The following is a 12884-nucleotide window of genomic DNA, read 5'->3' on the forward strand; positions in this document are numbered from 1 at the left end:
CAGMACGCTGGAGAAGGGACCCCATGGCAGTGATAAGGGCAGCCAGGGGACACTGCCTGCACCCCAGCCCAGCCCATCCTGATCTCCCTCCCCTTTCCTCATCTCCACAGGGGCACCTGCCCTGCAGCACCACGGTTTGTGCAGCCCCTGGGGCTGGGTGCCCCCATTGCCCACCCACTGCCAGGCAGCAGCATCCCTCAAGGGGTACTTACATGGCCCACTGCAGCTTCTCGTTCTTGATGGAGCCGTACAGTGCCTGCAGAAAGAAGAGTGGGGTGTCAGCAGGAGAGTGGTGCCAGCCCCGGGGTCTGCTCTGGGGAACAGAGAGGGCACACCACACTGGCTCAGGGGCACTGCAGATTAGGGTAACCCCATGTCAGTTTGTTCTGGTCCAGACCTGTCGTGGCTAGGCTAGCCAGCTGACCTTGATTTAGGGTTACAGACACCTTCTCCTGGGCACTGTGGGACCTGCAACTCCCCACACACCCCAGGCACAATACTGGGGATGGCCATGGCATTTTCCCCTCTCCTACCCTTCATCTCTACATAGTGTTAGCTGCATAATGGTGAGGCACACCTAACATTTCCAAGTGATTGGAAGAACTGTTTGTCCCTACTCCAAGGTGTTCCAGGCTGGTAGAAATGACAGCCTTCAGGAGGCCTGAGCCCAAGGAGAGCAAGCTTTTGGGACAGRCTTCATTGGTGCATGCCTTCAGCCCGCTCAGTGGAAACTCAGCCTGCTCCAGGGCCTCCAGAAGCTCCATGCCACAACAGACCACAGCCAACAACTTCACTGCAGTCAGCCACTCGCCCTGGGCTGGCAGAGATGGGCTTATGGCAGCACCCAGCACTGCCCAGCAATGCATTGCTCCCACAAGAGCATACTTTGTTAGAGACTTCAGCACRGTGCTGGCCTTGCACTGGCAGAGACTCTGGCAGGCTGTCCTCCCTGAGGCCCTCAGAGGACCTTGTGGCTGGTCAAGGCAGTGCTTGGACTGGCTGTGGCATGTCCCTAACACAGCCCAGCACCCTCAAACACTTTTCCTTCCTTGGAGACCCAAACACCGTCCATCTGAGCAGGGCAGGGTCTGCTGCCCATATTTCAGCACAGGAGCAAGCTAAGTRTGCCTGCAGCAGATGCTGAAGGGCCCCACTCCCAAGTGTTTGTCCGGTCTGAGCTGGGTGCAAGCCAGCAGTGCTCAGCACAGCTCTGCAGTAAGAGAGGCTCCAGAGAGGGTTTCAACACAGGGCTCACAGAGTGCTTCAGAGCAAGACCTGGAAGGCATCATCCTTGGAGGAAAATAATGGAGTCTTGCACAGGCTGTTCATGCAGCTGTCAACATCCATCACTGGGCCGGAGACTGCTGCTGCGAGATCTTGCTGGTGGCTGAGAAAGTACAGCTGGAGGCATGCAGGGGCCCGGGAATGCTGGCCAGGAGACAGGCCCCAGCAGTGTCTGGGGAAGGGACATCCATCACTACTGAGAGGTGCAGCAGCCGGGATGGAGCGGGAACGCAGCTCCTTCTGCACTTTCCCGTGGGGAATGCTGGCATAGCACCAGCTTGTTTCGCAGAGGAGGGAAGGGATCGTCTCAATCTAGCAGGCAGAAAGTAGGGTTCAGTCCTCTCCTGGGAAAATAGGAGACCTATAAAGGGGTAATGGCCTCAGAGCCTGATGGAAGATTTGATCTGAGCCCCATTCATGCAGTCCCAGTGCCAGAGAGGCGGGATGCTAAGTTGTGAGAAGGAGGTACCCACCAGCTGGCTGGCAGTGACGCAGCCAGAGGAGCAAAAGAGACTTAGAGAAGAATCTGTGAGGAAAAAAGCAATCCAAAGCCCTGCACAACATAATCTGGGAGCAGAGCAGGGGGATAAGCAGGATCTCAGAGCAATGTAGATGACAAGGAGTCACCATGGGAAACAGAAGGGAAAAGATCTTACTCACTGCTGGGGATGCAGCTGAAAAATGTTGAGAACCAAGACAAAAAAAGGAGACAAAAAAAAAAAAAAAAAAAAAAAAAAAAAAAAAAAAAAAAAAGAGCACAGAGAAGAGGGGACTGGAAATGGCAGAAAAGCACCTAAGAAAGAGTGGGCAGAATGGCACATGTGGCTTGGCTTCCATTTGGCTCATTGGTGATACACAGAGGTGTCACTGCCCTGCCCCAAGGAAGGGAGATGTGAGCCAGCTGAGTGGGATTTTGGAGGGCTGGAGAGGACCCCAGGGCAGGGCTTGCAGGAGGATTGCTGCTAAATGCTGAGTGAATGAGCCGATAGCAGAAGATGCTCGAGGAGTAATTCTGGATGGCACAGTGCCGGATAACAGCCTGGCACAGTACTGCATTTCAAAAACTGGGCTCTGGGACTTTCAGTGAATACTTCAAAGGCTGAACTGCCTTATGGCTTCAAAAGGTTCCAGCTGCCCTGCTACAAGCCCCAACAACATCCCACTAAGCCCATTACCAGCAGAGGCTGCCAAGTACCCCACCTCAGAGACAGGGAGCAGGGTCTGCTCAGCACTCCTGTGCAAGGGGACAGTGAGAGGCAAACAGGAAGACTGTGTGATTGAGAGGGCAATGCAAAGCTTTACATATACACTTATATCCTGACAAAATTCTGCTYGGCTAAATGCCAACCCCAGCCAAGATCAATCTCAGGAACAAAGCTGGTGGACTCTGCTCAAGTCCTAGCTGAGAAGATGCATTCTAGCCACAAAGCCCACCCTGCTGTCTGGGTGCTGTAGAAGAACCACTGCAAGTCATCCCAGAGCACTCTGGGCTCTTTGGTGCACACATCATTTCTGCTGAGGAAGCGCAGGTTCCCGAAGCCTAACTCACAATACGTCAGCAGAGACCAGAGACACCACATTCATCGCTCAGCAGGTCCCTCACTCCAGGCTTTCTTTGTTCCGTGGATTCATTTCCCTGGGGCATAAAGGACASCACTCTTTGGCATCTCTGAGCTTGCAAGTACTACCCAAGAGAATGCTTGGCTCTGGCCACATGCCACTACAGAYGACCCCAAGTATGGCTGGGGTTTTTTGCCATCGCTGGGTTATGAGCTCACTGTTGCAACACGCCAGGCCAGTCAGCCAGTGCTGCCCTAGACATGCGCAGCACTCAAGAGACCTAGGAATGCACTGTCCCAGTGGGATTTCTAACTGAATCAACATCTTTCTTTGGTGCTTTCCTTCCCAAAAGCAGGCTGAGAGGCTGCCCCTGAGTCTTGCTCTGCCAAACGTCTCAAGTAGACGTGAGGGKTTGTACTGGCAAGAGGCAGGTGCTCTGATGCTCTAGCCCAACCAGCCCTGCTGGGGACAGCCTACGTAAACAGGGCAGGGAGAAGACACACCCCTTCAGCTCCTCAGCTCAGACCAGAGCCAAGACCCAGCGCTGGTCTAGGGAGCTGAGCAACAAGCTGGCCACAACACGGCTTTGGCATGGGACTGTACTGAGGGCTTTAGACCAGCACTCAAGTAACAGATGAAGGTTAAGGCARCAATTTAAGAATGTGGACAAGGAGTTTAACCCTTTCTGGAGTGCCTCTTTTGTGCATCATAACTCTTATGGACACAWCCCCTTTCCACACTGCTAGTTCCTCTGCTAAACAACACAGTGCTCAGCTCTCCAGGCACCAAAATGCCTTGGACATATCAAGGCTCCCCTTCCTCTTGTCAGCCCTGTGACCAGCCATGGATCCATGACATTCTTCAAGACAGACTTCACAGCCACCAAGAGCCTTCCCTGCAGTCATTCTACTTCTCTCTGTGAYTGACAGAACTGCAATATGAATACTCAATTGCTGGCTGTCCCCAACTCTTCCTTAGCAAAATATCTTTGCTACACCCAGCCACAAAGCTCTGTGAGGTTCCCCAGGCACGCAGACTCCCTCCACTGTGTGGATCCGAACAGCAGGAGCAGATCAGGGCTGYATGTAAGATGGAACCGTACCTATGTCAGGTCCCTAATTCACTTTGGCAGCCCCTCCTGCATCTCCACTGCCTGCAAAGCAGGCACAATCCATTCTCAAGAACAACCCATCACCTGGCACACACCAGGCCCACTGCGTACATCCCTGTGTCCCCCCTCCCCTCCGCTCTGTGCACACACAGCAGAGTGCCTTGGGGACAGACCTTTTTCCCTCAGAAGTGGGCTGCCACGGGGACAATGTCCTGTGCATCACCTTCCACCCTGCTGCAGTCATGGGTGGCAGCAGCTGACAGCTGCCCATGCTGGCCCCACACTTTCGACTTGGTAACATTGTAAACTGCACCATCCTCTTTAAAATATTTAAATTACACCTTGCCCAGGCAACTATCGCTCTCAGGACAAAAGACCCTTCCCAGCGCAGCCCCACAACGCGGGGAGCAGCGACCGAGCATCTCCCAACTGCATGTTTCCATCCGAGTGCGTCACAACTTAATGCTGCCCCCAGCCCGTACTGCGCTATGACAGCACCGCGGCTTGGCACAGCCCCGATGGCCCCACCGGGCTGCTTTTGCCCACGGAGGCAGCCCAAGTAGCTCTGGGGTAACCCTGGCTGCTCTCCCCCAGCCTGCCTTTGAGAACACAGCCGGTGTGGTCTCTTCTCCCGCTAGCACACCGGAGGCAGGCACCCGACCGAGGCAGGACGCGCCCAGAGACAGCCTGTTCGCTTCTTCCCACCCCGGACCGATGCGCACCATCCTAACACCTCCAAAGCGGATGCCGGCTTAGAGCGAGAAAGCTCTTGGCAGTTAAAAGCCCTTTTTTGTCCAGGCAGCCACTCCTTCCCCTCCAATTCTGCTCGACTGGGAGTCGGGGCTGCGGCGCTGCCCCTCCGCGCTGCCTTGTGGCTCTCCCCGATGCCCAGGTGGGTGCCAGTCCACCCTGGCTGGGCTGGCACGGCACGGCGCAGCGAACCCTTGGCAGAGAGCCCGCAGAGCTTGTCACTTATGCTAAGCCGTAGGGCAGGTCCCAGCGGTACGGCTCTGTCCTGGATTCCTCTCGCAGCGATGTTTTCGAGCAAGCATTGCTGCCAGACCACGGTAAGCGGCGCAATGTCACCCAGGTCTTGCCGCGCTCCCGCCACCCCCGTGATCGGGGTGGGATTGGGGGGAGAAATGCAGCGCTGGGGACRGGGACCCTCGGGCGGAGTGGGCATGGTGGAGACCGGCCCCGCAGAAAGCAGGTGGAAGAGGGAGATGGGGCTGGCTGCTCTCTACACCCGTACCAGGGCTGAGGCTACTGGCAGCGGGCGGGACGGCGACCGTCCAGGCGCATTCGCTCGCCCGTGTCCCCGCCAGGGCTCAGGGCGCTGCGCATCCCCCCGCGGCGCCCCCCCTCCCCCGACCCGCCGCTTACCGGCTTCTTCTTGCGGCGGCTCTGGATGCGGCTGACCACCAGGTCGGTGTAGAGCACCGGCTTGAGGGTGCGGGAGCGCTGGGGCCAGCCGTAGCAGAAGGTCTCCACGCCGCGGTAGTTGCGCCCGTAGCGCACCGAGCACATGGAGCGGGACCGCATGCGCCCCGCGCTGCTGTTGATGCTGTTGACGCCGATCATCCTGCCGGCGGCAGCGGGGGGGCGGCGGGACGCCCGGCGCGGAGCCCGGGGGCCCGGCCCTGCCCTGCCGTGCCGTGCTCGGCCCTGCCTGCCGCGGCCGCTCCGCTGCCGCCGCCGCCTGTTGAAGCGGGGCCGGGCCGGGCCGGGCTCGGCGGCGCCTCCCGACAGAGGCGGGGCTGCCCCGCCCCGCTCGCCGCAGCCAATGGCGACCCGCGGAGCCCGGCCGGGCCGAGCCGCGCCGAGGGGCCGGCGGTGGGCATCGCACCTGGGGGGACGGCAGCCCTGACGCTGATGCCACACGAGTTGCCGGAGCTGCCCCCGGTGCACCAGCTGGCCGTCCCTGCCTCTTTTCCGCGGAGAGCGGGAGCAGGTGGCTGTACCCTCCTCGGGGGGCCGCGGTGGTGACATCTCCTGAGTTCCAGGGGCCAGGTGGCACCTCCACTCAGTTCCAGCTGGGCGGGCTTCAGAGCTGCTGCTGCAGCCCGACCCCACCAGGGACCTACAAAGCCAGCAGGAGATGGGTCCAGTGGAGATGTGCTCAGACTTTCCATCCTCAGTGCCCACCCCACACTTAACCCTCTTGCCTGTCCTTCACAGGTCAGGGCAGAAACATCAGTAGCTACAGTCACCCAGCTAGTTATGGGCAGGACAGAGATGCTCCAGGCAGCGGCTCCCATGAAGAAGCAAAGAGCTGGGCATCCTTGCAGAAAGCACGAGGATCGATGCGTAATTTAGTTAGGCTTGACTGAGCAGGAGATGCAGCCAGTGGAGAAGGGGAAATTTTCCACTCTGTCCTAACTGTTTGGCATAGTGATCATTGGGCACAACTTGTGAGACAGGGGGCATGTGTGCCTGGTACATCAGATGTATTGGGCTGCCCCTGAGGCCCGGGGGAGCCATGGGAGACAGGGGCAGGGCAGCCTATTGGTCCCAGGGGAAACAGGCAAAAAATAATAGCCTGGGGGATTACACTGAGCAAGCGTTCCTATGATTATAGCTCAAGAGGTGGGAGCCAGGCTTTCTTCCCACATTGCTAATCACTTACCCAGCACTCTGAGCGTCTGAGCCCTGCTGTTGTGCCTCCGAGCTGGAAGGTGGGGGCCCATCCTACCTTCCTCCCCCGAGGACCCGACTGCATTGTCAGGCTTAATTCATTAACATCCGTGACGTGCTCTGGGCTCCTAGGCTGGAAGGCAGCACAGATTTGGCTCATTCCTGCAATTGCTAAGCAGTGCTGGTGAGAAATGGGGCCCTACTGCGTTTCTGYCGGCAAGTGAAGCACAAGGTTAAGCTAAAAGAGTAAGGAAGATGGGAATGAGCTAAGGCTCCATAAAGTGATCAGTCATGTAAAGGTCAAACCCACATCTGAAATGTAACAGACAATCAGCAACAGTGAGTGAAATCCCAGGGGGCCTGGGCTAAAATCACATTGTCAAGAGAAAAGCAACATCGCAAGAGCTAACCAAAATATCAGCAGCTCCAGGATGTCCTGCTTTCTCCACTGCATGGGCAGCTGCCCACACAGCCCCAGGAGTTCAGGTATGCCCGCAGTTGTGGACATCTTAGGGCACAGCTTTATATGGGCCCTCATATCCTGGCACAGTTCCATGCCTGATCAAGGGGGACACCTCACACCTCAGGKGGAGAGCTGGGCAGCCCTGCCTGCAGAGCATAGTTCTCCAGGGAAGCTTTCAGACAGAGAAAAGGGTTTCCAGCAGCAGTGCTGGTAAGGCAGCGAGCCTTTAGTTCCAGCAGCAGTGCTGTGCAGGGCATAGTGAGGCACTGGCAGTGAGGGGGACGTGATGCTCAGCTGTGAAAGCTTTTCAAGTGTTTTCATTGCTTCTGCATAAAACTGGGACTGTTTACATGTATTATCTAGTAGCAGATAAAGTTCTTGCCTGACTCAAGCTGCCACATGCTCTCAAGGCATCATGCTGCATTTATCTTGGGACTCCCTGCAGCTAGAGACGAGGGAGGTGCTCAGGCTGCCTGTGGGTCTGTTCCTGATGCTGTSCTCATAGTCACAGAGGATGGTGGCCTTGTGCCCCTGCAGCGTCCGAGGTCCTGCCCTACTGCCCCAGTTCCCTGGCAGTGAGTGCTCTGGGTAAGAGCCACCTCCAGCCTGCCAGCTCTGAAGTCCAAGGGGTAGCAGCTTGTACTATCTACCCAGGCAGGCTTGGAAGAGCCCCTGGGACCTTTCTTCTGTGGTGCCAGAGCTGCCCAAGACCCGGCCTTGAGCTCTGGGAAGCTCCTGTGAAGCCTGCCAGCCCTTCCCCTCCCCTGCTACCCTTAGGAAACGCGTGTGCTCCTGGAGTGCTAAAATTAGCCAGCCAGCTGTGCGGCACGCTTGCACAGGAGCCTCAGTCCCCAGGCACAGCTTSCCAGCCAGGTCTGCCAAAGAGGAAGCATCCTTCTTGGGTTAACGGGRCTAATGCAGGCTGGCACAGGGAGGGCAGCGGGAGAGCCTTTCCCCATTTGTCTGCCCCCTGAGCCTGTGCAAGGACCAAAGCACCAAGCAGCCAAAAGCGATGGGCAGAAGGGAGTGTCTTCTCTGGATGAGGCTGCCCAGCAGAAGCACAAGTTCCCCTTGCCAGTCCTCCCCCTAGCACAAGCCAACAGCATTTTCTCCATCTCACCTGCCCCAGAACCCCGCTCCCCCTTGCACGGGCAAGGGGTTTCCAAAGTGGAGTGGTGYGTCAGGTGAGGAGCTGCAGCCTGCCCTGGCTGAAGTTCCTCACACTGCCTTTCACTCCCCCTCCCCAGCATGGCTCCTGTACAGAGGCGGCTGAAAAGCGGCGGTGGGAAGCACCGCAGCTGCAAAAGAAACAGGCCATTTTTAGCAGAACAGCCTCCCAGCTGCTGGGCTGCAGGCAGAACTGTGTGGGGCTGTGCTGTAGTACTGCAGCCTCCCTCTACTTCCTTACACCCAACAAAGCTCTTGGCCCTTGACCATGACAGAAAGCCTGTAGTTTCATGGCACTTCCTTGCTGCCCTACTTCCCACCTGAATGGGAATCTGATGTGGTAACTTGATCTCATATGTTTGAACTGCTGGCACTTTGGGGGGCAAAGTTTAATAGAGCAATGCCTTAAGTGTGGGTGCCCAACCACCGGGCAGTGAGGGCTGCAAAGGCAGCACACCAAGAAGTCTGTGGAGCTCAGATACTCCAAGGTGCAGCAGCAATGAAGGGTCAGGGTTCAGGGTCCACATTTCAGATGTTTCCATCCATTTTGTGTGCTTAAAGCCTTTTCTGGAGCTGAGTTTAAAATTAGAGGAGAATTTTTCCTGAGTAACTCCTTTTACTGGCAAAGTGTGGGCTGAGAGGGAGGACAGCCCTATTGAGAACTGCTGGGAACCCCTTAATGATGGGGTGAGTGACACAGCCAGGAATAGACCCACAAAGGCTGAAAAGGGAGCTCAGCTTTTCACCCTCTGTTGCCTTTTTTTCATCAACCACCTCCCCCCCATTGTGGCTTCAGCACCCTGTGGGAACCCATCTTCCACATCATGAGTATTTKCCAACTGTAGTGCTTCACCAACAGCAATGCTTTCTGACTGGCGGATCCCATGGGAGATAAGCCKATTCCCAGGATCTGAGACAGGGAGACAGCAGCTCAGAAAACCCTCCTGAGAGTAGGTGATGCCAGAGAAGCGCAGCAGTCCAAGGCCAGAGGTGCTTGCTGAACACTGCTCTCCTTGACCAAGCCCCTCTAGGAACTGGGTCAGGCAAGGAGAAGGCAGGAGTCCCCCAGTCATACCAGTGTGGTGAGTCCCCAGCTCTAAGGTTTTAACATCCAACCCACTCTTCCCTTCGCCATGCCTTGCCCATGTCATCTCTGCCACCAGAGGTGGCTCCAATCCCCAGGCCTGGCCAATGTTTTGGGCCCCAGTYCTTTAGGGAGAGTCAGAAGGGGCTGAGTACCATAGGATTAATGTCAGGAATCCTCTGGCTGCAGCTGGGCAAACCAGCCCTAGTAAGGCCCATGTGTGCTCCCTTGCCTGCAATACAGGCACAGTRAGAGCAATGAGGGAATCAGAACCCCAGGCAAAGCTCCACTGTCCTCTTGGGGGAATGGAGCAGCTCATGTTGTCAGCAAGGCAGGARCACAACTGCAGACTCAGGGACCATCATTGTTCTTGCATGTTAATGCATCCTGCATTCATAGCACCTCAGGTAGCCCTCCATGTGATCCAGCCCAAAGCTCTCTTGCCCCTGCTGCTTGACTGGCTGTGGAGAACAACCCAATTTACCTTGAGCAGCTCCTTGGGGAAGTCAGTGCCTCCATTGAGTCCCTCCAAGTTGCCAATGAAGTCAGAGCAGGACATTCTCTTCCCAATGTTCTGGGGGAGTCAGGGGGAGAGAAATATGGGGATTACCTTTGGGACCAAGGTCAGTGCTGGCTGGAGCAGCTCCCACAGCCCAGGAACAGACACCCGTGCTCTGCAGAGTGGTGAGGGACCAGCCAGGTCTCTGGAAGGCTGTTTGCAGGTACTGGGAAACTGCTGGCTTTGCATAGACTCCAGAAGTTTTAAATAGTCTCCTTATTTCAAAATTGTGTGCTCCCTGCTCCCACTGGCAGCTGGTTTTGGAGTCTCATTCCTACTTTCTTTCCCTGCCCAGTTTTCTTTTCTGTCCTCATCCCACCTCTACATCTTTCAACTCAGCGAGACTCCTTCAAAGCCCCTCCTYCCATTTAGCCTTTCTTCTCTCTCCTCACCAAACACATTAGGGGTGACCAGCTCCCATAGGCCCAGGGTCCCATGGCTCCTGCTCATGTAGCACTGTCCTCACTCTTCCCCGAGCACCTACAGTTTCAGGGTGGTGGGGTCAGGCAAGGGACAGACTGGGACAATGGCAGTGGTAACTTACATGTCCATGCAGATCTGTGTTTAGCAGCATCAGGGCACACGTGAGGGTGTGGGCTCCGTCTGCAGCACAAGCACAGGACAGGAATTAGAGCCCCCGCCGCTCAGCCCTGCAGCATCAGTGTCTCAGAAAGGATATAGGGGCTCTGAGCCTCCAAGACAGCGCTGAGCCCCCTCCTCCCACCCTGGGCACAAGGGGACACAGCTGTCACTGCGGTGCTGATGGCATGCAGGCAAGTAGGTAGGAGGCTGCTGGATTAAAGCTGGTTCCAAACCTGAGCATACAAATTTCCTTCCAAGCCTCCAGCCCCGTAGCCAGGCAGTGATGCTGTAGCTAATCCTGCAGAGCTCCCAGCATGGCAAGGTAGGACTGACACAGCCTCTGACAACCAGGCAGCTCGAACCTGACCTGTCCCAGAGCYAGGCCGGAGCAAACCCAGCATATGAATGCACACAGGAGAAGTGCAAAGACATGACATAGTATAAAGTGGGTGTCTGTGCTCCCCAAATGTCAGGCACACAAATTTCCACATTTAGATATTCTCTGAGCTGAGGGTCTGAGAGCTGGGGTCYGTTTGGTGAAGAGTATGCTAAGTGCCTCTTGTGCTAATCTGCTCAAGGTCAGAATTAAGAATGGATTGAGCTGTAATTATGCATCATCCAACAGAGCAGGCTTAAAAAAATCTAAAGCATCTGTCATTTGAAGGAAATGACATACTGGGGCTATCTTCCCCAAGCATCAGTATAGGCTCTCACCCTGGTCTCTAATTTCAGTTAGAGCACCTTCACTGAGCTGACAAACACACAGGCTCTCCTAAAACACATACACACACCCCCACATGCACACACACACACCACAGACATGCACAGTTTCTTACCTTCTGAAGAGATGGCATTGGGATTACACTCATAATAGCGCTGGGAAAAGTGAGCCAGCACTCTCTCTCGCTCTTGCGTCTCTCCCATCAAGGCCAGCTCTTTTAGAAAGGACCTGAAAAAGCAGCAGSAGCGTTGGTCACACATGAAGTCCACTACAGTTTCTGCAGGTCACCCTGTGCAAGAATGGAGCTGTGCTTTCTGCTTTGGAGACCTTCCCGTGTGCTGGATGAAGCCCTGCCCTTGCACATCCTTGCCTCCCTCCAAACCCACTGCAGGACTCTCCTCCAAGCCCACAGCATCATATCCTGCTGGCACACAGCAGAGACCTACAGTCAGTCCCAGGAGCTACACTGGGAAAGGAGTGGGTGTAACAACAGAAAGATTTGAGTTCAAGGTCTGGAAATCCAGACCTAAGTGAATCTGACTGTTATTCAACTGCACTGATCGTTGAAAAACAGGGGTGTTTTTTCTTGGCTGCATGGCTGAGAGACCACCATGGAAATCACCCTCTCCTATTTAAGAGGTAACAGGATCTCCAGGTGGCAGTCATGGTATCTGCCTGCTCCTGCAGATCTCTGTGTGGTTGCAGAGCTGCAGAGGGCATGGTCTGTTGGGACCCCAYTCTGGTGGCCACCACACACACATGTACACACACTCAGCTCTGACCTGAGAGCCTGATCCAGGCTCATCCCTGTGAACACGAAGAACTTCAGATATTCTCCTGCCACCATCCTGCTGAACTCGTTGCTGAAATAGAAAAGGGGGAAGGTGTGAATGGGATCGACAAGACTGTGGGGACAGCCAAAGATACAMAGGGGTTGAATGCTAGGAAGCTGGGAGCTCCCTAGGTTGCAAGAGGTGCCAAGGACAGAAACCCCATGCTCCCATGAAACTCAGAGAAGTCACCCACAAATCCACTGGGAATATTAGGCATGTAAGAGAAAATGGAGAAGCTGGAGCAGGAAGGGCCCAGGAGAGGTCAGCTAGCCACCCCCCTGCCCCAACACCTTACTGAAGCATCCAAGACATGCAGTTTTCCTACCTTCATGGTAGGAAGGTACCAAAATCTGGATGTCTCCTAGATTTTAAGACCTTCAGRGGGAACATCTGGTGCAGATGTACCAGTCACAAGGAGTGGGTTTGGAGGTCCTGAAAGCAGTTCCTTGCCAGCTGGGTGCCCCGCAAGGGCAGCAGCTGCAGGTGCACTGCTGGTACAAGTGAGCCCCGTGCAGAATGGAACATTCCTTCCAAATACCCACACGTACTTCTTCCCCAGGTGGCGAGCCACATCTGCTTTTTTAAAGCCATCCAGGTTGTAGAGTCTCTTGGCCAGGCGTTTRGCAGCCTCCAGGTCAGCCTTGTGTCCATTGGAAAGGGTGTCTGTGCTGCCCAGGGCCAGCTGCTCCACACTGTCCATCTCTGACTCCGAGTCTGAAACCAGCTGGTTCTGGGGGTGGTCGCTGCAATGGGAAGGGACACTCCACGTTAACCTGCCTACAGATCCTCACCCCGTKCAGCTTCTTGGGAAATGCATGTTCCTCACCCTGCTTTGGAAACTAARGGAGCTAAGGGAAGGTCTGGGAATGTAGGTTTGGGAGGAAAG

The 12884-nt window shown here is 55.7% G+C and overlaps 1 protein-coding gene across 1 annotated transcript in view; it reads right to left on the minus strand.

Annotated features, from left to right (window-relative positions):
• The window catches only part of PSD (pleckstrin and Sec7 domain containing), a 35233-nt gene that overhangs the window by 6298 nt on the left and 16051 nt on the right, over window positions 1-12884 (minus strand). Inside the window, exons 5-10 of the mRNA XM_057375153.1 lie at window positions 12547-12741; window positions 11948-12028; window positions 11281-11393; window positions 10407-10465; window positions 9788-9877; window positions 213-256 (exon numbers count right to left, since the gene is read on the minus strand). Of these exons, the coding sequence (XP_057231136.1) occupies window positions 213-256; window positions 9788-9877; window positions 10407-10465; window positions 11281-11393; window positions 11948-12028; window positions 12547-12741 (582 nt within the window). The remainder of the gene's footprint in view (window positions 1-212; window positions 257-9787; window positions 9878-10406; window positions 10466-11280; window positions 11394-11947; window positions 12029-12546; window positions 12742-12884) is intronic.

This window comes from Malurus melanocephalus, unplaced genomic scaffold, assembly GCF_030028575.1.
Source record: "Malurus melanocephalus ecotype Western Australia unplaced genomic scaffold, MMel_1.1 scaffold_240, whole genome shotgun sequence".
NCBI classification, from domain to species: Eukaryota; Metazoa; Chordata; class Aves; order Passeriformes; family Maluridae; genus Malurus; species Malurus melanocephalus.